Below are 25621 nucleotides of genomic sequence, written 5' to 3' on the forward strand. Positions count from 1 at the left end.
GTTGTGGCCCAGGCTCATTCCGGGGATGGGGGGGCGGCTCTCCCCTGACATGTCCACGAACCGAGTCTGAACCCGAGTCTGAACCGAGCTGTTCCGGTGTGTATGGCCCTGTGCCAGATGTTGGGCCTCCCGGGACTGCCGGTGGGGCGCGGGAGCCAGCTCTGGTTCCCTTTGACTTGACGATATTCCTCCCAGCGGAGTGGTCTGGCTTCCTCACACACCCAGGCAGAATCCTTCCAGAACTGGGTCTCGGACGGTTCCCCTTGGCTTGGCCCATGAGCCCATGGTTGGACTTGACCCTCGCTGCAGAGTTTCTAATCAATACCAGCCACCCGGACTGTTAGGGCTGAGCCGGGTCTCCCTGGTAATTCATATGTCGGAGCCCAAACCCCCTGTACTTCAGAATGTCCCTGTCTTTAGAGACAGTTCCTTTATAGAGGTGATTCAGATAAAATGAGGCCATTGGGTGGGCCCTCATCCAACTGGACTGGAGTCCTTACAACAAGAGGAAATTTGGTCACAGAGGGGACACGAGGGGCTCTGCAGGGAGGAGAGACCATGTGAGGACACGAAGAAAGGCAGACGTGGGCAAGCCAGAGAGAGGAGCCTCAGACGACCCCAACCCCGCTGACGACACTTTGACCTTGGCCTTCCAGACCCCAGAGTGTGAGAGAATAAATGTTGTTGAAGCCCCCCAGGCCGCGGCGTTCGGTTACGGCGCCCCCAGCAACCTGCCCCCCGCCCAACCCCCGTCTCCGTGGCGGTGGGCTGGCTCGGGGCTTGGACAAGGGCTGGCTCGGGGCTTGGACAAGGGCTGGCTGAGCTGCGGACGCGGGCGTCGCCGAGGAGCCGGCCTGAGAGGAGGACCCAGGGACCAGACACGGCACAACCACCACCCCCCTGCCCTGTGCCAGACCCTTCCAAGGAACAATTCCCTGGCCTGCTTTGTTCCCCACATTCCCCTCCTATCAGGGATGGGAGCCACCATTTCTTCATGGACAAGAGCACCAGGGAGCCAAGTCCTGCCTTCTGCTTTCGCAACACGTGCTCTAGGAGTAAGACCCAAGCTGGAGCGGGGAGGCAACCTAGCAGGCTGCGGGGCGGGAGGGTCCAGCACAGGCGTCCCAGCAAGTCCCACCCACGCGTACATCCCTGCCTCCCGTCACAGAGACACAAAAAAATGGAAAAGCTCCCAAGGAAGGGGGAGTGTGCAAGCAACGGAGAGGGGAAGTGGGCAAGAGCAAAGCTGGGGCCCAGGAGGCACAGGGGGAGTGAAAACACTCATAAACGGCCCCCTTCTGTCCCATGGGCCCTTTCCGAGAGAGAGAGCAAGGTACAGATGTGCTCCACCGCCCCAGAGAAGCAGGATGAGAGAGAGAGAACAGGATGGAACCAGGAAAGGGAGGACCCCCCAGGTGGAGACGAGAGAAGGGAGCTGCTGAATCACAGCCCAAGGGAGCTTCAGGTTGAAGCTGCCTCCAGGAAGAGAAGCCAGCCCAGCCCCAGCATCTGAGCACCTGCACAGCAAGCCACAAGTCACAGGGTGGTGAGGTCCCGGAGGCCCGTGTGACAGAGACAGAAAGTACACACCCGAAAAACAAGAAGCAAAAACAATTATTTGGGGGAAAAATAGTTACAGGACACAACATGACCCAGCAGTAAACATTAGCTTACCTGGCCACGCTAGGGAAATAGGGGACCCTGGCCCGCAGTTACTATGGGGCTGCTGGGAGGATGGGGAAGAGGAAGGTGGCTCAGCCAGCTGGGGCCGCCCCACATTCTCCAGGCAGCCTGTGCCCTGCGCCCCCCTCTTCCCCGCCACCAAGCCCCACTGCTTCTTTGGAGTGCCTGTCCCTTCCTCTGCATCCATGGGCTTCGGGTTATTCATTTGGGGCAATTTAGGGAGCAGAGCTGCTTATGATAACGGATGTGTTGGGCAACTTTTTAAAAGCCCCAGAACCTAATGGCATGTCAGATTTTTTGCACTCAAATTCTTTCAAACTTTCAAGAACATTTCATTCCCACGTTACCTGATGCATGGATATGCACGTGATGTGCAGAAGTCTGCGTAGTTGTGTGGTTTCGTGTGCGTACGTGTGCTATGGTCATGTGCATGCAGGATGCACTTCTGTGTCTGGGGTGGGGGGTTGGGTTCATGGGTGTGAACATAGTGCGCATGTGTGTGAGGTACGTGTACACATGTCTATGTGTGTGCGGCATGTCATTGCATGGTATATGTGTGCACATTGCACACATGTAGGCCACGGGCCTCGCGTGCATGTGGTGTGTGATGCGTATGGTGTGCACGTCCCGGGGCCATGCACTGTGCACCGGGAATGTGTGTGAGGTGTGTGCATGTGCACCTGTGTGCTGGTGTGGTGTGAGTGTGTGCAGCATCTCCATGGTCTTGGGCACAGTGCACACATGCATCCTCTCCCACATGCACACCGGCTACAGACACACACGGCATGCACAGAAGATTTATCTCACGTGCACCACCCACACTAGGCACAGATGTGCACATGGCAAACACACATGCACAGCACACAAATACATGTGTGCACACTACATGCAAATACAAACACCACTGCACACCTCACCCATCCCCCCACGTGACACACATGGGCACAGGACCCACTCTCACACCACCTCCACACGCACACCACACAGTACACGCAGATACACACCGCCCCCAACCACCTGCAGCACATGGGGAGCCCGGGCTGGCCCAGACCCAGCACGTGCATGCAGAGGTCAAGGGTTTGAGAACATGCACAGTGCGTGCGGGTCCCCTTCCACCTGAGGACATTTGTCCCTGTTCCTGACTCAGAGATCCCCACGCAGCTGTGTGGACTCAGCCGCAGCTTCTTCCAGAAGGAATTCTCCAAAATTCTGGATGAGAATCACGATCACAGAGCCACAGCGTCTGGGGGTCCCGAATCAGGAAAGCAGGGCGCCCTAGAACCTCATGTCCATCCTCCAGCTCAGGCCCACTCACTGCACGGGGCACAGCCCCGATATGGCCTCACCCCAGAAAACTTTGGGGCCCCTGGTTAGGCTGGGGGCCCCCCTCTTCTGCATTCTCCTGGCCCCTTCCGCCTTTCAGACTTGTCACAGAGTATAGTTAACTTTATATTTTTATGATTTATAATATAAAGTTAAGATTTTATAACTCAATATTACCGTTTTCCTCCTCTGCCTCCCCAGCTAGCCCTTAAGCTCCTAGGGGTGGGATCTGGGTCGGATTCCCCCAGTATCCCTGGGGCTCAGCTGTGGCAGAAAGGAAGGGCTCACCTGTTTGTATTCTTGCAGAATGAACCATGGAATTTCGGCATGGTGGACTCTTTTAAGAGTCACTGGAAGGCCTCTCCGGGCCATGTTGCCCATCTCCGTGCCATGTTGCCCATCTTCAAGTCTAACGTGGAACTTCCTATGGGCCCTCCAGGGAAAGATTAGTGTTGGACAATCTGGGGCCCAACCACCTCTTCCTCCTGGGGTCCGGAGTCTTGGCCTTTGCCCAGCCCGTGCCTCTGCTGTGATTCCAGCATGTCTATGGGAGGAGGCGCAGGGTGGCAGGTTCTGCAGCAGGTGCGTGGGCCCTGGGTGGGCCAGCTCCGTGGACGGCCGGCTCCGTGGACAGTGGGTTGGGCTGCAGAGACTGCTGATCCTTCCAGTGTCAGGGGCACGGCTCTAGATTCTAGGCCATACCATGGGGCTTCAAAGTGTGGTGGATCCAGAGCACAGACCGACCTTGGCAGCTTGGGGGTACCACGACACCCGACATCTGAAGGCCGGGTGTTTAGACTCTGCTTGGGCAGAGCTCCCCTCGTCCCCGAGCACCCCTTGCCACGAGAGGCCAGCCTTGGCCTTGGGGGCCTCCGAGGCAAGAACCTGATAGCCTGGCCCTCATTATTTGGGGTTGTCTGCATGGATCCCAAGGATGCTGTTTTCTCACATGTAGAAGCAGGAGTTGAATATTAAACTAAGTCATCACCGTGTTACTGACAAGCTCCGTGCAGGAAAGGAAATTGTAACAGTATGAAATATTCATGCCTCACATTGCAGTGATGCTACGGGCAGTGTGTTGTTTTTGTTGTCCGTCTGGTTTTCTTTTTTCTTTTTCCAAAGTGGATTACAAAATGCCCTCCAGTGAGGAAACTGCTCACAGAGAGATTGTGTGCCAGGCCTGGGGCTGTTTTCTGGAAGAAGGGAGGCTTCGGGATCACAGAGGGAAAGGCCCTGAGAGCGGACAGGGGAAGGGGGAGGCTCCTCCATCCAGGTAACGGGGCCCCCGCCCCAAAATAACCATGTCACGGGGCCCAGCAGGAGCAGCTCCCAAAAGCTCCTCCATACCAAGAAACGGTTAATCTTCCAGGTACTTTAAAATCATCACATAATTATTACTTTTTTTTTTAAAGATTTTATTTATTTATTTGAGAGAGAGGCAGTGAGAGAGAGCATGAGTGAGGAGAAGGTCAGAGGGAGAAGCGGACTCCCCATGATGCTGGGAGCCCGATGCGGGACTCGATCCTGGGACTCCGGGATCATGACCTGAGCCGAAGGCAGTCATCCAACCAACTGAGCCACCCAGGCGTCCCTACTTTTTTTTTTTTTTTTGTAAGTACCACCACCTAACATCTGTCAAGAAATCTGGGTTAGAGCCCCTTGTCTGGGATGCCACTTTATTTTATTTATTTATTTTTAAAAGATTTTATTTATTTATTTGACAGGCAGAGATCACAAGTAGGCAGAGAGGCAGGCAGAGAGAGAGGAGGAAGCAGGCTCCCTGCCGAGCAGAGAGCCTGATGCAGGGCTCGATCCCAGGATCCTGGGATCATGACCTGAGCCGAAGGCAGAGGCTTTAACCCACTGAGCCACTCAGGCACTCCTGGGATGCCCCTTTACATTCAGGTTCAAAGAAGCCCCCTGCCCCCCCAGGCGCCATCAGATGGGGTTCCTGCTCCCCGCACAGCTGGTGCTCAGTGCCCATAACCCCTGCTCATCACCAGGACCCCGCGTGTTGGCACCATCGTCCTCCTACTTCTGGAGGTGACAACACTGAGGCCAGCAAGGGGAAGGGGGGCGCGGTCAACTCAGACCGTCATGGGGAGGACACGGCAGGTGAGACTTGACCCAAATCCCACTTACATCAAGGGCTTTGTCAGCTGGCAGAGCTGCCACCAAACGCGATGTCATGAGGCCTGGCTCTGGCTTACCACAGGCACGAAGACACAGACGGGTTTTCAACTTTTCAGAAGTTTTATTATAAAGAAACCGAGAGAAGCACTGGGCACCAGGACGGACACTGGCCAGGGCCAGGAAACCGCTGCAAACAACTTCAAGAACCAAAACCCAAAGCAAACCTGAAAATCACACACACGTTATGATAAACTGCATTTCTGTTCTCAACTTTGCTTCATAAATAGATGAAAGTCGTGTTGGCAATTTTAAATAGACGGACACAGGGTTAAAAAAAAAAAAGCGCAACGTCTCCAAGTGTGGGCTCTAAGCGGTCAGGCTCTGGCCTCACGGGGCAGGGGTCTGGCTCTGGCCGCAGGGGGTTGCGGGGGGTGGGGACAGTTTGGCGGCTGCTTTTGTGCACGTCTCCCTCAAGAGAAAATGCAAAAACAGAAAAAAAGAAAATGTGCTAAGGGGTCATATAAAATGCTCTTCCCCTTAAAGGAAACTACTCCCCTTCCCCACAAAATCATCTTATCGATGTCTTCAGCCCGGGTCTAAAACACTTAGTCAACTACTTACATGGAACCAACAGTTCAGAGGTTTGGTAATCTTTGTTCACACCATAAAAGCGCGTTTGCACGTCCTCGGCCAGACGGCCTGGGTCCATGCATCTGGGGGTGGGTTTCGGTTGGAGGGCAGCCGCCGGGGAGCCTGGGCCGGGCCGGAGGTCCAGACACAGTACGGTGTGCAGGACGGGGGCGGGGTCCACGGCAGCCCCGGAGCAGGTGGACCGGGGGCAGAAGGTGCCCACAGGTACTGCGGGCGGCGGTGGGCGGAGGACCACCTCTGCAGGGTCTGGTGGGAGGTCGAGGAAGAGACTCGGCCCTGGGGCATTGTCGCTGTGTCACTGCTTTCTTCCCAGTCATCCTGCTTCCTGCCCAGGCATCCTGCTTCCTGCCCAGGCTTCCCTTCTGCTGTGGGCCCTTCAGGCTCTGAGCAGTGCCCCTCCAGCAAGCCTCAGGGAGGAGAGGGGAGGCGGGATTAGGTGAGGTAGAGCGATTTATCCCTGGGGAGCAGGCTGGGGAGAGAGGAGGGGCTGTCAGAGCCATGGGAGTCTGGGGCGGGGGAGGCGGGGGGGTGGGGAGGGACACGCTGGGCCACCTGCTTGCTGGCTGGCCTTCACCTCCACCCTGGATGTGCACTGCCCCTCTGAGGATGAGTGGGGCATGCGGGTCCCTCCCGACAGGCCACCAGCCGAACCAAGCTCCTCTCCTAGCATCCATCCCAGCTGGGGACCGAGGAGTCCTCCGCCCTGTCCTTCAGACACCCCCCCTCCCCCATCTCTGGGGGCCTTTCTTAGCTATTTGCAAACTTCACACGGAATCAGAGGAGGGCAGGCGCCTTCTGTGTTTTAAAATACGGCGCTCGCTCATGGAGAGCCAGGGGGACCTTGCCGGCATTGTGCCAAGAGAAATAAGTCCGAGGAAGACAAATAGCGAGTATCAGAGTCTACACGAACCCCACACCAAGCTGGCAGAGAGAGCGGAGTGGTGGTTGCGGGGTGGGCGTGGGGGGTAAAATGGGGGAAGGGTCAAAAGGCATAAACTTCAGGGTCTAACATGAGTGAGCCTCGAGGCTGCCATGGACAGCGTGGGGACTACAGTTAATAACACTGTATTTTTGTAAGTTCCTGTATTTGAAAGTTGCTAAGGGAGTAGGTCTTAAAACACTCTCATAGGACAAGAAAACCATCTGTGAGTGGCCATAGATGCCGACTAGACTCAGGTGGGGATCGGTCCCCAGCACACACGGGCCTACTTGGAGCCCATGTGGACGCCTGCAAATAACACTCCAGTCCTTCCTGCGTTCAAAAAACCAAGTAAAGCAGGTGCTGCTGCGATCTGCCCTCCGTGTCGAGGGGAAGCTCGGACACGTTCCATAAAGTCCACTAGTGAGCCCCCCGCCCCACACTCTGACTTGGGGAAAGGAGCCTGCAGCAGGAGGGCAGGGGTGGGGGGTCTGCCCCTTGTTGGGGGGTGGGGGTGGAAGGGTCTGCCCCTGCTGGGGTGTGGTGGTGGGAGGATGGGAGGATCTGCACCTGCTGGGGGCGGGGGGAAGGGGATTCCAGCTGAGCGGAGTCTGCTGCACAGGTAGACTCTCACTGGACACCGGCAGTCAGCCGTGGGCACATGCCGTGTCTGCTGGCTCCCTGGCCACCCTGGCTGAATGAGGAGCAGAAGAGCTGGGGCGAGGGGCAGCTGGAGGCTGGCAGCAAGGACGGCCACCTGTCCCGCCTTCCAGGATGTGGAGCCGCTGCTTGGACCCCATACCCCGGTGGTAGCCACAGAATTGGTTCTTGCCAGGGGAATGGGAGTCGAGGTTGGTGGGTAAAGGAACTGGGTGCCCTCTCCGCCCATTTCCCTCTTGAGCTGGCTGAGATGACAGGTCACTGACTCTTGGAGCAGGAAGACCTTGGTGAGGAAGGGCAGCTAGCACGGCCTTGAAAGGCTAAGGATGGGAGGGGAGGTCGGAGGATGAGGTCCACGTAAAGACCACAGAGAAGCCAAGCGGCCTGGGGGTTGGCATGTCAGAGGGGCCCTGGACTGGAGCAGTGGGGGTCCCAGTAAGGCGTGTGACTCCTGCTGTTGGCTCGTTGGCCCTTGGCTGAGGATGCGGTGGACACCGGGGGTGCTGCCCTTAGATCCCCGTACTGCCCTCCCAGTGGCCTCTGCTCCAGAGATCTGCTGCGTCCCGGGCAGCCCACTGCCAATGGCTGATTGACATGGGGAACAAAAAACCCTAACCTCACGGCGGGACCCCGTCTGTGGTGCCCTCTGTGCTCCCAGTGGGATCGGGTGGAAGCGAGTCTCTGGCTGAGAGCCCACCCTCGCTGGCTCCTTCCCTGGCCTGGTTCCACCTCCCTCCCTTCCTTCCTCCTGCAGAACCTCCCTCAGCGTCATCAAGGGCCCCCAAATCCTGCTGCCCGGGCCCTGCTTCTAGGGAACCCGACCTGAATGTCACAAGACAGCCCTCGTGAGCAAACTGGGACAGCGGGGGGTGCAGCCGGACGGAAGCTGGGCCCCTTTCCCAAGCAGAGCCTTGGCATCGGACCCGCCAAGTCCTTCTGGGGTCTCGCTTTGTTCTGCGTCTTCTCGTGAAGACACCGGGCAGCCAGGCCCCAGGAGGCACGGTTGCGGGGCCGCAGTGACCCACACGGCCTCGCCTCTACCCATCCCTGGGCGGCCTGTGCCCCCTCTTCGGCTCATCGGCAGTGGGGTGCTCGGGGGGACCCACCTGCACGTGCTGACGCCACACTCGGCGCTGGGGTAACTGCTCTCCCAGTCGCCGCTGCTGCTCGGGGGGTTGGACGGACCCGGTGAGCGGGGTCCCGAACCGCTGGGGAACTCGGAGATGTGAGGGAAGTCCTGCCAAGGGGCAAGGAGGCGGGTGAGCAGGGCAGAGGTGATGGGGAGCGCAGTGCAGGCTGGGGGTACTGGCCCTGCCCGCGGGAGCTCACAGGGACGCTTCCTTCGGCTTCTAAAAACCTGGCCTCCGCCCCTCTGCCTGCAATGCTTCCTCCCCTCCCGGAGCTGAGCTCCTTTTGGGAAATTCAACCCTTCTCCCAGCTGCATCCGGAAGTGAAGGGCTCTGCTTTCAGGGCCTTTCCTCTTCCGGCCTCGGTTTCCCAGTCTGTAAAATGGAGTTGTTGTACTGAGCGACACGAATCTTGTAACAGCATCAGTGGAACGGTCAGCGGGTCAGGCCTCCGAGGCTTTAGGGAGAGCCAGGGGCTGGGGCTGACCTGGCAGAACCTGCTTGGCCTCAGCCCATTGGGCCGGAGAGCAGAACTGGACAGAGGGCAAGAGGACAGGCTTGGGATATCCTAAGACTCTGAAGACTCTGGGGACCTGTCAACTGCTCGATGCAGCCCGTACCTCTCAAGGAAGGTGGACTAGACCCAACTTCACAGATGTGGTGACTGAGGCTCAGAGACGTAAGGTCCCGAGGCCAAGGGGCCCCTGCCGGCAAGGGGCGGGGCCAGCATCTGAAATCCCGCACTGCCTGCCCTCCCCACACAGGGATCTGAAGGGCACGTTCCCATGGGGCCCTGCTTACCTGTGGCCCTGGAGGTGAGGGGCTCATTGCCAGCTGCACCTGCAGTGCCATGGGAGTGGGCAAGACCGGAGCCTGAGGGGCCGGAGACATGCTAACAGGCGGACTGAGGAGGGTGCCCTGGGCGTGGGGCGGCAGTGGCAGCTGCTGGTGCAGTGGGGGGCTGAGTGGGAAGGAGGGTGGCGGCGGCGGGGACGCGCTGAGGCCTGGCAGCAGGGTCTTGGACCCCAGCGTCCGGGCCAGGCTGGCGGGGGACGCCCCGCTGCGGAAGGCCTGCAGGTCTGACGGCGTCAGGAAGGAGGCCAGGCCTGGCATGGCATACATGGGCTGCTTGGGCGGCAGCATTTTGGCCGGCGGGTTCGCCTGCGTGCCTTTGGTCTCACCCTGCTCTGGGGAGCTCTGCAAGGAGACAGACATCAGTCACTCTGGAGAAGAAGAATAAGCCAGAACTTGGGCCATGAAACCCCCTGGGTCTGCAACCAACCGACACGGTCCCTGGCTGGCTCTCTGGCCCCTTGGCAGGGAGCTACTGGCAAACCAGAGGTAATCCCTGGTCCTCAGTGCACTTGGCTCTGACCATCAACTGCCCCCTGCGTTAATTCCTGGAGCTCCCCTGCCCATAGGAAGCCCAGCTTCCTCAGCCTGGCCCGTGATGCTGGCCTCATCCAGCCAGGCCTCCCTCTACGCTCCTCTCCAGCCTCTACGCCTTGCCTGTGCTCTTCCCTTGGTTTGGAACGCCCTCCCTGCTTGGCCCTTTGTGGCCTGACGGATGTGCCTTGCGCTCGGTGACAGCTTCCAGACGAACGCCCCGACGTTCATTTCAGGTAAGCTGCTTAAACCCACCGAATGCTGGGTTCTTTTTGGAAGAATTAAATGAAACAGCATGCATATAAAGCGCCGGGCATGAGCGTGGCACACGGCAGGTGCAGGGAGAAGCGACCCCACCGGGCTTCTCTGTCCTTCCCAGGAACTATGGCTTTGACCCTTCCCAAGGGCCTCAGTGCCCCCCTTGATGGGGGCTGGGCTAACGGGCCAGGGTGTTACCTTGGAGACAAGGCTCGCCCTGTAGGCTGCCAGAGCCTTCAGATACTCCTTCTTTGCTGCTTCGGTCTTTCTCTTGTAAGCCTGAAAGATCCAAAACATGGGCAACATCGGGGAGAGGTCAGGTGATCAGCCAGAGGCATTTGCCTCTGAGCTCGTTCTGCTCCCTGCTCTCCCTGGATGCCCTTGAGAGGGTCCGGGCACACGGTCAGTGGGGAGGAAGCCCTGGCCTGGTCTCCAGGCTGGCACGGTTGGAGGGACAAGGCGGACAGAGATGCTTATTCTCACTTAACAGAAGAGGAAGCAGAAATCAGAATGGTTAGGCCACTAGTGAACGCAGCCAGCAAACAGCAGAACTGGAAGGGCTCTAGCTTCCCAGCTTACAGATGGGCAAACTGAGTCAGGAGAGACCCCTGCAGGAGGCTTTTCCTGATTTCAGGCATTCCAAGTCTGTCACTGGCTCCAGGGCCTCAAAGCCCCGGGAAGGGACAGACTCACCTGCTTCTGCTCCTCTCCCAAGCTGTCCCACATGGAGGCCACGATTTTGGACACATCCCCGAAGGTGGCACTGGGGTTCTGTCCCTTGATGGCAGCTTGAGTGTCTCTGAAGAAGAGCGCATAGGCCGACACAGGCTTCTGTGGCTCGTTGGGGTCCTTCTTCTTCTTCTTCTTTGGGTTCTTGGTCTTTTTTCCTGGGTCAGTGGAAGGTCTCTTCTCTCCCGACATCTGCACAGAGGAAAGGAGTCAGAAAAACAGAGATGCCATGGGCATCCCCCTACAGGTCCCCACCCCAGCCTGAGGCAGAGGGGACCTTCCCCAGCAGCCCTACTGCCCGCCTGTCCAGCTCTGAGTGCGAGTAGGCAACGGCGGGTGGCCCACATCCCGGGCTCCAGCTCAGGCCATGCGGGCCACACTGTCATGCTCACTGCTCTCTGTGAGAGGCAAAGCACACACACACACACACACACACACACGTGCACACACATACACACATGCAAACATACGCCCATGCACACACTCACGCACACACATGTCCTAGGTAGGAGTTAGGAACCCCGGGGTTACTGTTTAACTCATGAATGAAAATCAGCAAGGTGGCAAAGTTGATTCAAAGAGAAAAAGTGCCCTACAGAGCAATGAAACGGATCACCTTTGGGGCTTTTAATTTTTTCTCCCAGGCAGAAGTCATTTGCATCTCTATAGGGAGACATTAATTCACCTTATAATCAGACAAAAATTGTTTACCTTTCTGCCACTTCTTTCCCAAGGTAACATCTACCTTTATAGAGTGTAAAATCCCCTAATGGATCAGGACCAACAACGGTACGCTCTCCTAGAGAATCTGGGGGCTCCCGCGTGAGCCTATGGATGTGGTATGCCACTGAAAGTGCGCGTGGCCCTGGGCTCAGCCCAAGTTTTGAGGATATCAATTTTTCTGAACTGTCCTCCCTTGTGTTAGTCATCCACAAACTTTCAGGTGTGCGACTTGGGGCAGGAGACTTAGTGCCGGGGCCCTGTGAAGTTGTAGGACTGGAAAGAGGTTATGTGACTCGGTGGGCGTGGCCTCTCTCCGGACACCTGGCCGCAGAAGCAGGACCGCAATCCTGTGAGTGTGTGACTCAAGGCTTGCGGGATGGGAGCCGCGTAGGGATGTTGGCCACAGACCTCAGTGGGTCACCAGTAGGACCCTCAGGTCACACGGGGACCAGGAACTTTAGTCAAAGCCCTGGATCCTACAGTGAAGACTCACTCTCTGCACCAAGCAGATGACACCAGGAACCAGTAAGGAAATCGTGGGCCACTGGGAGCGATGGCGAGGGGAAGCTGGTAGCCCTACAACATCTGTTCCTGCCTCTCTCTGCAGCCAAACTGACTTAACCTCTCTGGGGCCTGGGTTTTCCCATCTGCCAGTTGGAGAGGACACTGGCCTTGACCACACAGGGCTGTCATGAGGACCCCATGGGTTAATACTGGTTATGTGCTTAGAACAGTATTCAGCCCCAATGGGGTGTGCTAAATATAAGATAAAATAAAGCCACTCCTGCAAGTTACCGTGGGGATGCAGCTGGACCAGATCCAGAGGTGCCCACCCAGCCCTGGCGGTCAGGGTCCCGGTCAGGTGGCACGGGCGCCACTGTTACTGCCCCAGGCGTCTGCAGGGCCCCCACAGGGAAAGGGATGAGAGCCCTCAGGAAGAAGAAATGGAGGTGAGGTTTGGGGGATCACGTTTAGGTTCTGCCACAGGCTCATGGGGAGAGTCGCAGTGAGCGCTGCCATCCCTGGGCTCTCCGGCCTCGGTCTTCCACCCAGTGAAACCAGATGCCTTCCCACAGCCAGGGGGAGCTGTCAGTGCAAAGGAAGGACAAGCCTGGACAGCTAGTGACCTCTCACCCCTGATGTGTTCTTTAAAGGCAGGTCCACCCATGATTCTAGGGGTGCTGGGGGTGGGGGGCATGTCCCCAGGGGGAACGTGTCAGTTCCGGTGCTGCCCAGAGCTGTCCTCTGCTGGGCTGCACACCTTTGTCAGAAGACCTTCTCCTGCAAGACCAAAGTGGCCATAAGACGTGACCCTGAGGATCTTGCTGATGCCATCAATGTCACCGAGATGACCCACGGGCCATTGAGGAATAAGCCCTCACCACGTTTTCACAGGATTCTCTCCTCCGCCCCCTCGGCCACTGGTGAGCATTGTCTCTGCTTTATACACAAGGCCCTGGGAGCGGAGGGGCACAGCTTGGCAAGGACACTCAGCAAATCTAGCGGCTGCAGCCAGATAGCCCCAAGTCCAAGCTCGGCCATCTCTACTGACCAGGGACTCCAGCCGGCAGACCCCATGCTACCTGCTGATTTCCCTCCTCTGTGCCCTCCAGCAAATGCTACAGTTGTGCTCTTCCGGTCTGGTCTCCAGGCCAGTGATGCCCGTTTCCATGTAGGGCTCCCCCGCCTCCTGACGGGAGGGCATCTCAGGGCCCCGCGTGGCCTCCCGACCTACCTTGAAATGCGCTTCTGATTCCTCCTCCTGAGTTGAACTGGAGGGGGAGGGCGTGGCTGACTTGCTCCCTGGGGGGGACGGGGAGCTGTGGGCGATGCCACTCCGGATGCCCATCTGAGAGATGAGCTGGGACTGGCTGAGGGCACTCATGTGGCTGGCCAGCATCGCCGGGCGGCCCAGCAGGGGCCCCGCCCGGCCGGAGTCGTAGGCAGCGACCTCCGAGTGGACCATCTCCTGGATCTGAGAGAGGAGAACAGGGCATGGTGAGCTAGAGGGGACCTGCCTGCCCCTGTCACACAGTGGGACTCCGAGGAGGGGCAGGCTGTGGACTGTGGCACTGTGGGCTGAGCTCCCCTGGTTTGGTGTCTTATAAGCTGAGTGACTCTGGCCCAGTTACTTAACCTCTCTGTGCCCCCACTTCTTTGTTGGAAAAATGCGGATAATAATTAAGCATACCTTCAAGTGTTGGTTAGGACGAAATGTGCCTGGCACCTTGTAAGTCATATATTGGGTAAGGGTTTGTTAAATACATAGAATTAATAAAGCTATATATTTCTCTTCCTCTCAGCCAGTAATTTTCTTATTAAATCTTCCCTATGATATTTCTAACTGGTAATTTTTGGACTACAAGAAAGATCCTGACTTTCACATACAGGCATTGCTCACACTAAACGCTTATGTGGGACAGTGTGTCCTTTTCACTTAGATATCTTAAATACATATACACGCACATTGTGGAGTGCGGCATACCAGTCTGCATCCTCTTATAATTACTTTTATTGCTTTTGCATCTGTGTTTATTTTCCCTTTGTTATTTCTGATGCCAAGTAGCTGTGTTTTCCTCTCATGTTTTCTTCATTAGGCAAGCTCATGGATTTTCCCATTTTTATTATGTGGGAGGTTTTCTCCTCAAAAGAATCAGATTTCATATTTGTTTATCGCTTCTCTGTTTTGTGATTCTTTAATATCTAATCATCTGTATCTTTATTAATTACATCCTTTGATTCTAAAAGACGTGTAACTGTTCTTTCTGCCCTGCCCGGCCCTCCCCCACCGCCGCCCCCACCCCCGATTTTGGTCACGTTTCTAATTCATTATTTCCATTCTCAACGTTTAGAAATACGTTGCATGCCATGAAGTTGCCTCTGGGCATGGCTTTGACATTTCTCATAGACTTCACCACGTTTAGATTTTCATTAGTGTTCTTTTTTGAGTGTCTATTTCAATTTTTTATTTTCTTTCATCCAAGAGTTGTTTAAAAAAACGTTTTGGAAAAAGAAAGTTTTGAAATGTCTAAGAGGTTCATTTTTTTGTTTGTTTGTTTCTTTTCCCTTTGCTACTAATTTCTAGTGACACAGGTGATCAAAGGACATCCTCTGTACTACTTGCACTCCCTCTAGCTTAGGACCGAAACATCTTTATACTTTGTACCTTAGCCCTCAGGAACAGGGCGAGTCTGGTGCAGATTAATCTGGTTTCTTAAAGGCCACGTGCTATGGTTTTGATTCCTTCCTGACTTTTTTGGCATGTCTAAGTTGCCTGCAACTTTTCTGTTTCCATCACAATCTTCCTTCAACACTTAAAGTGTTTTGTTTGGGGAATGTGATGTTGGTTTTTATTGCAAAAGGAAGACTGCCTATTACATCTTCATTATGGATTGAATTTTAATATTATCTAGAGCGCCTCCCTTTTGCCTTCAGCTCAGTGGAGTCTGATCCGAACATCGCCATCCTTGCCTGGGTATGTATTTGTTTGAATTTGTCTGGTGTGTCCTCAGTTCTGAGGAACTTTCTTTTCCAGGTTTCTCTCCACTTAAACTTTTTTTTTGAGGGGAGGTAATTATCTTTGGCAAATGCTGGCATTTCTGTTGTGTGGTTTTTGAAAGGCTGATTTTCATAATATTTTCCATGGCTATTTTGGTTCCTATATGTTCTTGAGTTACATACATAGGTTAGCTACATAAACTTATACTTTTTAAACTGCCTACTTCATCTAGATTTTAGCACTAATAGCATATACCTAGGATAATATTGCTATATTTTTAACCTGCTTCTATGCTTTTTGTAGTTAAATTCCCAGTTGCATTGTTGTGAATGCATGTTGCTTTTTAAAAAATTCCTTCTCAAAGGTTTACATGTTTTAACTCCCCAATGAATCAGTTCTTATATTTAAAAAAATCAGCTTGACAAGTTTTCTGGGAATTAAATTTTGCTTTTCTATGAAGGTACCATCAGTGGCTTTTTATGTAGCTTTCAAATTAAATAATTTATTTATACTTCCACATTTTCTTTTTGAATAATATTAGCATCTAGGGCAGAGGCTCAAACAGGGACCATTTGCCGAGAAACCTGGCTATGCCTAGAGACATTTCTGGCTTTCAGAGCTGATGTGTGTGTGTGGAGGTGGTGCTAGGAGCATCTCATGGAGAGAGGTCAGAGGTGTTCCCAAATGTCCTACAATGTGTAGAATGCTTCCTACACACACACACACACACACACACACACACACACATATCCAACAAAGTATTATGTATCCAAAGATGTCAATTGTGCTGAAGTTGAGAACCCCTGCTCCATAACTATGATTTTTGCCCCATGAGGAGCATTTTAACTGTATCATATAAATATTTTTTAAAATATTCTACAACTGAAGATTTTATTTGATTTTTTTACCTAAAGTTATTTGGAGAAGAGTCCTTATTTAATGTATCCTTTTGTTATGATGGTCTGAAAACATGATTCCTAGAATATTATCTTTTTGGTACTGGGGTTTTCATGATGGCTTAGGGTACGATCGTTTTTGGTAAAATGTGCCTGTGCATTGGAAACATGTTTATGCTGTAATATACACATATCTCAATGTATCTATTGCATAAACTGTTTCGACTACTTCAGCTGTGATATGCCAAGAAAAATGAGTTAAAGCAGCTCCTACTGCTCCTGGGTTCCCCTCAGTCTCTCTACAGAATTTAAACAGGTTTCCTCATATATATTGATGTGACGTTACTCATTGTTATAAAAGTTCCAGAATGCTGTATTTTCATGATGGCTTCTCCTTCTTAACAATAAAAAAAGCATCTTCACCTCAATTAATGTTTTTATCTTAGATCTGACTTTACCTGGGATCTATATCTCTCTTTATTTTTCCATTTTATTACTGTACGCCACTTTAAATGTGCATCTTATAAATAGCATATAGGTAGCTTTTGGTTCTGAGCTCTTAAACTTTTTGTGAAATATATATTGTGTTATTATAGTAATCATAAAGAAACAGACTTTAAGTGCTCTGTTGCAAAGAGTAAAAGATTTTAGAAGGAATTCGATTAAAAAGTGGACAGAGAACTTGAATAATATCTTGAAGATGTCCAAGTGGCCAACAGGTTTGTCAAAAGGTGCGGGGCATCACTCATCCTCAGGCAGATGCAGATCAAAGCCACAATGAGATACCATCTCTCATCTGCTGGGATGGCTATTATCAAAAAGAGAAAAGATTCAGGGTTGTGAGTTCATCCACGTTGGGCACAAAAAAAAAAAAAAAAGATAAGAGATCAAAGTGCTGACAAGGCTGTGGAAAAGGGGGACCCATGTGTGCTGTTGGTGGGAAAGTAAATTGGAACAGCTCCTGTGGAAAACAGTCTGGAGTTTCTTCAAAAAATTGAAAAGAGGACTACCATGTGATCCAGCCAGACCACTTCTGGGTATTGACCCAAAAGAAATAAAATCACTACCCTGAAGAGATATCTGTGTCCCCATGTTCACTGCATTATTTATCACAGCCAAGACATGGAAATAACCTCGTGTCTTTGAACAGGTGAATGGATAGAGAAAATGTGGGGCTACATACCCTGTTATTTGACCATAAAAAAGAAGGAAATTCTGCCTTTTGCAACAGTATGGATGGGCCTCGAAGGTGTTATACCAAATGACATTAAGTCAGACAGAGAGAGACAGAGACTGGGTTCTCACTCATGCGGGGGTCTAAAAAAGCCGAACTCAAAGAAAGAGAGAGAGCATGGTGGTTTCCAGGGCCAGGGCCTGGGCAAATGTGTGAAGGAGGTCAAAGGGCACAAACTTCTAGCTTCGGGACGAATAAGATGTGGGGATCTAAAGCACACCATGGGCACTCTAATTAATAATACCTATTATACACTTGAAAGCTATTAAGAATGTAGATCTTAAAAATTATCACTGAACACACACACGCACACACAAAGGTAATTATGTGAGGGGATGGAGGTATTAACGATCCTCGTTGTAGTAATACTTGCACAAAATATATGCATATACCAAATCATCCTGTAGACCTTCAAATCACATAGGTTAAATGTTAGTGATATCTCAATAAAGCTGGAAAAATTTTAACTCTCAAGAAAATAAAGAGTAGAAGGTTTTAAAATCTCTTCTCTAAATATCCCTCTTTCCGTTTCAATGTGTACACTCCCTTCCCTGAATCTTAAATAAGAGTCTGACATTATTTCCTCAAGGGCAAAATGGCCTTGGGGTTCTACGTTTAGGACCTGTGAGTGGTTTTTTTTTGTTTTGTTTTGTTTTTCTCCTTCTCAGCAGCATGCTTAGAATTCTTCAACTAGATCTTCCTGACTCCGTAATTTAATATATTGCCAACATGGGATAATGGCAGACTTGAATTTTTGCAAATCTGCAAAGTGTGAAATGATCTCAAAGTTGTTCTAATTTGCACTGTCCTGATTACTAGAGAGGCTTAACATCTTTGCATAAGTTTACTGGCCATTTGGGTTTCTATTTATGCTGCTGTTGGAGTGTAAGCTAGCAAGTAAGGTAAACGCTTCCGGAAGCAATCACATAATACACACGTACGCTGAAGATGGGCCATCCTGTAACCTAACAATTCTACTCCAAGATATTTATTACAAAGAACTTTCCCAGATGCATAAGAAGACATATATGCTGCAGGATAAATTTTAAAGACATTAGAATGATAAAGCCATTGTCCTTTCGATAGAATGCTGAGCATTGGCTCATGAACTTCTGGGGTTATCTGTTTCTATGGGAAGGTGTGCCTTTGTCTTTGACCAAGCTATCGTACAACTTTGTAAGCTGTAGAAAATTGAAATTAGTGCATCTTATTTTTTAGCATTAAACTTTTTTCATTGTGGGGGCACAAGGGTGGCTCAGTCAGTTAAGTGTCCGACTCTTGATTTCAGCTCAGGTCTCGATCTCAAGGTCATGAGTTCAGGGCCCATGTTGGACTCCACACTGGGTATGGAGCCTGCTTTAAAAAATTTTTTGGGGGGGCACCTGGGTGGCTCAGTGGGTTAATGCCTCTGCCTTCGGCTCAGGTCGTGATCCCAGGGTCCTGGGATCGAGCCCCGCATCGGGCTCTCTGCTCAGCAGGGAGCCTGCTTCCCCCTCTCTCTCTGCCTGCCTCTCTGCCTACTTGTGATCTTTGTCTGTCAAATAAATAAAATCTTAAAAAAATTTTTTTTTCATTGTGGTAAAATACATATAACATAAAATTTGCCATCTTAACCACTTTTTTCAAGATTTATTTGAGAGAGAGAGTGTGTGTGCGCGCTCACTGGTGGCAGAAAAGCAGAGGGAAAGAGTTCCGAGCCCCCACTGAGCGGGGAGCAGGAAGGGAAGCAGGGCTGATCCCACAGCCCATGAGATCATGACCTGAGCCAAAACCAAGAGTTGGTTGCTTAACCAACTGAGCACACACAGAGGCGCCCCCTATGCTAACCATTGTTAAGTGTACCGCTGACATCACACTGTTGGGCAACCATCACCACCAGCCATTTCCAGAGCTCCTTCTATCTCGCAAAACTAAAGCTCAACCTATGAAACAGTACCGTCCTCTTCTTCCCTCTCTGTGGCGCAGGGCAACCAGCACTTGACTACGGTGAAATCTGACCACTAGGCTATGAGTCTGACTACCCAGGGTACCTCTGGTAAGTGGAATCACACAGCATCTGTTCTTCTGTGACTGGCTTAGTTCACTAAGCCGCCTGTCCTCAATGTTCACCCGTGCTGGAGCCTACATCAGACTCTCCTTCCTTCAAAGGCTGAATAAAATTCCATTGTCTGTGTACACTGCATTCTGTTTGTCCATTCGTCTGTTGATGGACACTTGGGTTGCTTCCAGATTTTGGTTCTTGGGAATAATGTTGCTACAAACACGGGTGTTTAAGTACTTCTTCATTCTTTGGAGTATGCCCTCAGAAATAGAATTGCTCGATCATATAGTAATTCCATTTTTAATTTTTGAGGAGCTGCCATATTGTTTTCTATAGGGGCTGCACCATTTTACATTCCCAACCATAGTGCACGAGGGTTAGCGTCTCCATATCCTGGCCAAAACTTACTAATTTTTTTTTATAGTAGCCATCCTAGTGGGTGTGAAGTAGAGCACAGTGAATTCTCATCCATAAAAATGCAAATAAATGTTGTCTGGGGTAGAGGTACGATTGATCCCATCTTGTAGAAAAGAAGATTCTAAGCATATTCTCTGGCTGTATAGATATCAACCAGTTTTGTGTTTATTAGAAAATTGATGTCAACACTCTTGGTAGCTGTTATCTATGCGTGTCCATCAGATTCTCCTTTGAGCCAATTGTAATATATTATTGGTTTTCTCATTAACGAATGAGTTAAATAATTGGATATGTCTTCATTTTATATTCACACCAGAGTCACGATGTTACCTTTCAAAACAGACACATGATAACAAAGATGTTTATTTACGGTGTTTTCCAAATTCCAGAAAAAAATGTTCACCCATTAGTGAAATGGTGAAATCTGGGATCTGTTCACATAATGGAATTCTGTACAGTTAAAGGGAATGACCTACAGCTCCATCTGTAGTGTGGGTAGACTCAGCAATGGCAATGAGGAAAAGAGTTTTAGGTACATGCACTATAATATGTTTAGGTACATGTTTAAAACATGACACACGACTATAGCGTGTTGAAGGATGTATAAAAATGTAGTAAAAGCATTAAAAAAAACCCTCAGGAAAAGAAAGACAGATACAAAGCCCACTTAATTTGTACCTGTAATACTTTAATTTCTCAAAAACAGATCCGAAGCAAATCGTAATCAATCCCAACAATCAGGGGCTCTTCCGAGCTGCGTGCTGAGGCTGAACGCGCCTGGGTCTGGGAAGTCCGGGAAGGCGGCCAGCACGCCCACCACCGAGCTATGTAACACACCCAAAATAAGGGCTGCTCTCTCCCCTGAGCGCCAGCTTGGGCCCCGAAGCCCCACTCCCCGGCCAGCTGCCTCTACACTGGATGCCCCACGAGCATGTCAACATGCTGGAAATCGAACTCCATTCTCCTCTGGTCTGTTTCACCAACACACTCAGTGGCCCTGTCAGCCTTTCACCAACCAACCTTGATCTCTCCGTGTTCCTCGCACCCCCTCCCTACTACCCCAGACACACCTCTGCAGCCTCTGCCTCTACAGGGAACCTAAGTCCCTCCCACATCTCTCCCTCCCAAGTGGTCCGCTCTAAGTTTCCCCATTTCATGTCTGTTCTCTCCACCTCCTGCCAGCCTGTTTCCCGAACACTCACAGGAGGGACTCTAAAATACATGAATGAGACCACGCTACTCCCCTCCTTAAAATCCTTCCTTGGCATCCCGATCCTCTTGGAACACAATCCACTCCCCTTTCCACAGTCTTCAAGGCCGTGCATTACGGAGCCCTGACGCTCCAGCCCTTCTTGCAAACTGTCCCCCCCGCCAACTGCCTCTCTCGCTCCCCTCGGCCTCCTTCTCTCAGATCGCCAAGTGCAGGAGGCCTTCCCCAGCCTCCGCTTTCTGTGCATGAGCGTTCCTCCCCTTGGTCTCTGCATGTGGTTCCTCATCTTTCAGATCTTAACTTGAATGTCACCTCCTCAGGGAAGCCTTCCCTGACTACTTTGTCTAACATCCAAACACAACCGTTACTCTGCGTCATCATATTGCCCGTTTCCTTCATAACAGTTATTTCCAGCTGTAACTATTTTGTTGCTTTATTTGTCTCTTGTCTCCCGAGAGCATCCTCTGCCGAGGGCGGAAGGGAAGTTAAGCGCCCAGAAGTGTGGCCCCTGACCCTGACAGAAGCATGTGGAAGGGCTTGGGCTCCCTCTCTGAGCTGTGTTCCATGCTCTCCCCGGAGTGTCCACCGTGGGGCTGTGTTCCAGCAGCCGCAGGGCCACGACTCACCAGCCCACTCTCTCCTGGCTTTCCTCCCTTCCAGTATCTGTTCCCTTCCTTTTTTGCAGGGCCTTCTGGGGTCAGCCCCCTACAAAATACCGGCACCCAAACCTTTGCTGGTCTGGTTTTAGGGGGTCCCAAATTAAGACACCAGGCCCTCTTGGGCGCTATGCTGGTCACCGGAGTGATCCTTGAGTATAAAGGTCTCCTCCCTGCTCAGAATCTTTTAGAAGCTCCTGCAGGGCCTCTAGCCTTGTCCTAGGCTTGTGAAACAAAGAATTGCCCCACCTGTCTTCCCAACCTCTCCAGATCCTTCCATGACGTCCCCAGGGACATGTGGGTTTCCCTCTAAATGAAGGCACTCCCCCTGTGGCTCACAGGGCCTTCCTTCTATGTCATCGTCCTTGGAGGCTGACCTGAAACGTCACCTCCTCAGAGAAGCCTTCCCTGACCTCCCTCTCCAGTCCCCCTCCTCTGGCCACACACCTTTCCCCAGTTTTTCCAGGGCTCAGGTGGGCATTAAGCATCTGCTTCTGGACAGAGACACAGAACGTGTGTTCCCAGCCCCGGGCAGGCGGCCCAGCTCGCAGCTGGCACTTCGGAGATATCTGCGACCAAAGGCACCAAGCCTCCTGCTTCTCTCGTGGAAACATATGGACACATCAGGAGCCACATCTGCAGCCTCTCCAGGAAGGATGAACAGAGGAAACAGCAAGGAGGTGTCCTTGTGAACGTAATGAGATTCGCCTGGCTTAATAGATTCTCGGAGGGGCAGGAGCACAGAGGTGTTTTTCACAAATTCCCCATTTCGCAAATTCCCCTCTGTGGAGAGAAGAGCCCCGGGTGCTGGGGTGCCCCTATCCAGGGTGGGGAGAGGATAAGAAATCACACCTCTTCCTTCCCGCCTTCTGCCGATTCACAGAACTCACACCCTGCCTGTTTCCTCCCAGGCAGGGACGTGGTGTCATTAAACACAGCCTCACACTCTGCCTGGGGAATTGGGACTTTTTTTCTGGAGGCAACAGTGGCTCAGCTCAATTCTGTTCTCTCACTGAAGCCTCTGCCTCAGCTCTAGAGGGGCCAGAAACTTCTTAATTTCTAGCCAGACCCCAAAACTAACAAGCCACTGACCAGCATTTGACAACCCCTCCCATGGCCCTGGAATGGCTCTTTCCAACAGATCCTAATCTCCCTGTTCTACAGACAATGATAACATTTGTGATAATGATAACAATACTCATTATTTTACTGAGTGAGTACTCACTGTTTGCCAGGCACTATGCCAGGGGCGGCATGGACACAAAAACACTTTTATCACCCCTGTTTTTTTTAAATAAAGATGCTGAGAGGTGCCTGGGTGGCTCAGTGGGTTAAATCCTCTGCCTTCGGCTCAGGTCATGATCTCAGGGTCTCAGGAGCGAGCCCCGCATCGGGCTCTCTGCTCGGCGAGGAGCCTGCTTCCCCCTCTCTCTCTGCCTGCCTCTCTGCCTACTTGTGATCTCTCTCTGTCTGTCAAATAAATAAATAAAATCTTTAAAAAAAACATAAAATAAAGACGCTGAAATTCAGAGAGGTTAAGTGACTCTCCCAAGGTCACACAAGTAGGAAGGGGGAAAGTCAGAATTTGGGTTGTCTTCTGAGACTGAGATCTTTTCACTGCACCCACACAGATCTTAAGGGCTCTACTATGGCTGCGGGGTAATGAACGTGCCCTTGCAGGGCAGGTGTGAGGATCCAATGAAAAGATAACTTTGTATAGAGCCTGGCACGTGGTAGGTGTTCTTTCCCTTCATTCCCTATGAACATGTTGAAAGTATCAGCTTGAAGCTTGAATCAGATCTCAGCAGGGCTGAGAAGTGGTCAGAAAAATGGAAGTTTCTGGAATGAGAGAAGCCAGTCTCCAAAGAGAATAAAAATAACAGCCCGAGGCCTGGCACAGGGGTAGCACTTCACAAATGTTTGTTAATATTTGTTAGATCCGGAGTTGGCAAACTTCTTCTGTAAAGGACCAGATACGAAATATGCCGGACTTTGCAGGCCAGAGGGCCTCAGCTGCAACTGTTCAGTTCTGCCACCGTAGCACAAAAGCAGCCCGGGACATGTACATGAACGGGCATCACTGTGTGTCAATAAAACTTTATTTACACAAACAAGCAGAGGGCCAGAATTGGTCTATGGCCATAGATCGCCAATCTCTGTTTTAGTTGAATGTTAAGTAAACAGAAATAGTGGAAGAAACACTATCGTTCGGCTGGCAGTTAACGTCTGCCCGGCACGGACCTTCCCAGCATATTTAATTCTCATCCAGTCAAGGGAGGAGGGTGTTTATCGTTAGCATCTTATAGATGGGAAAGCTGAGGCTCAGAAAGGGAAGTAACATGCCCCAGGTCATTTAGTGTAAGTGGTAGAGATGGTATTCAAATCCGGGCTGTCTGGCTGCCACGCCTGTGCCCTCAGGGGCTACCCCTTCAGCCCACCCTCCTGTCCAGCCCCTGCCCCAGGAAACAAGTACTGGGGGCTGCTCCTCAGCTAAACCCTGCCTTGGCCAACACCTGGGGCCTTGGTCTGACTGCCCTGCAGCCTCTCTTTAAAATCAGAAAGGCGGGGCCCGTGGGTGGCTCCGTGGGTTAAAGTCTCTGCCTTTGGCTCAGGTCATGATCTCAGGGTCCAGATGGAGTCCTGCATTGGGCTCTCTGCTCAGCAGGGAGCCTGCTTCCTCTTCTCTCTCTCTGCCTGCCTCTCTGCCTGCTTCTGATCTCTGTCTGTCAAATAAATAAAAATAAAATCTTTAAAAAAAAAAATCAGAAAGGCCTGGACTGGCCACAGAGACCTCGGAGTCAGCCCCTGTCCTGACACTGACCTTCCATCGTTGTCTTGAGCCTCCTTCTTAGGGGCTCAACTAGGCCTCTGCCTTAAACTGCCTCCTCAGAACCACCTCTGTGGTCATTTTACTTTGCTAGTCCACCAGGGTCCCAACCCCGTTCCTGTCACTCATTCATTCAACAAACATGCTCTGAGGGCCACTGTTTCTGAGTGCTTGGGGTAGATGCAGGAGACAAAGAGCTCCGCTTCGCTTCCGGAGTCCAGTCTGATGGGGGAGGCAGAGAGGCCTCCACACAGTTTTAACCAGTGCAGCAGAGGGAGCTGGGTGGGGTCAGAGAAGGGGCCTCTCCAACGCCAGGAGAGCCAGCGAGCATCCTCCCAGGGGAAGATTCTAAGCTGACTCTGGGAGGGGAAGTCCGCAGAAGAGAAGGAGGCGCGGAGGGCAGTCCCAGGAGCAGGACCAGCCTATGCAAGGGCACAGAGGCATGGAGTACTGTGATGGCTAATTCATCTGTCCCTTTGGGCCTCAGGCTGCCCAGGCATTTGGTCCAGCGTTATTCAAGATGCGTCTCTGGGAATGTTTCTGGATGAGACGAACATCTCACTCAGCAGACTGAGTGACGGGGGCTCCCCCCCGGCCCAGCCCCTGCAAAGTGGCTGGGCCTCACCCAATCCACTGGAAACCTGAGCAGAACTTTTTGTTCTGGGAGAGGGAACTCACCAGCCAGAGTGCTGGGACATCCTCTTTCTCCAGAGAACCCTGACTAGCACACGTGGCACGAAGAGCTTTGCAAGCTGCCCGCGGCCTGGCACAGCCGGACTGTCGGGAGGAGCAGGACCCGAGGAGAAAGCAGCATCGGAGGCCAGCCCTGGGGGCCCGAGGTGCAGGGACCGGGCCTGCGGGTGCTAAGAGGATGGGCAGAACCCAGGGCCATGTGCCGCCAGCCTCCAGGGAGTCCTGTGACTCATGGCAGAAAGGCCTGCCCGGGGAAAGTTGTCTGGGGACGCCGACAAGTCTCAGGACTCTGAGAAGCACGGCGAGCCCGAGTAACTGTTTCCTATTGCCGCTCTGACCAATTAGCTCCAACTTGGTGGCTCAAAAGAATGCAAACTCAGGGCGCCCAGCTGGCTGGGTGGGTGAGAGTGTGCAACTCTTGACCTCAGAGCTGTGGGTTTGAGCCCCACAGTGGGTGTAGAGATTACATAAAAATAAAATCTTAAAAAAAAATAAAGAAGAAGAAGAAGAAGAAGAAGAAGAAGAAGAAGAAGAAGAAGAAGAAGAAGAAGAAGAA

General features: G+C 52.1%; 1 protein-coding gene across 6 annotated transcripts in view; it reads right to left on the minus strand.

The window, feature by feature from the left end:
* Positions 1–6114: 6114 nt before the first annotated feature.
* The window catches only part of TOX2 (TOX high mobility group box family member 2), a 129085-nt gene continuing 109578 nt past the window's right edge, over positions 6115–25621 (minus strand). For 5 of the 6 annotated variants that reach the window (XM_032838567.1, XM_032838570.1, XM_032838571.1 and 2 more), the window contains exons 4-8: positions 13328–13567; positions 10834–11061; positions 10339–10419; positions 9298–9693; positions 7937–8606 (exon numbers count right to left, since the gene is read on the minus strand). In XM_032838567.1, coding sequence (XP_032694458.1) covers positions 8199–8606; positions 9298–9693; positions 10339–10419; positions 10834–11061; positions 13328–13567 — 1353 coding nt within the window. In that variant the 3' untranslated portion in view covers positions 7937–8198. Of the gene's footprint in view, positions 6260–7936; positions 8607–9297; positions 9694–10338; positions 10420–10833; positions 11062–13327; positions 13568–25621 lie in introns of those variants that run through there. The other variant, XM_032838572.1, reaches the window with a different exon arrangement.

The sequence above is a fragment of the Lontra canadensis genome, unplaced genomic scaffold, assembly GCF_010015895.1.
Source record: "Lontra canadensis isolate GAN:19392208 unplaced genomic scaffold, GSC_riverotter_1.0 scaffold105, whole genome shotgun sequence".
Taxonomy (NCBI): Eukaryota; Metazoa; Chordata; class Mammalia; order Carnivora; family Mustelidae; genus Lontra; species Lontra canadensis.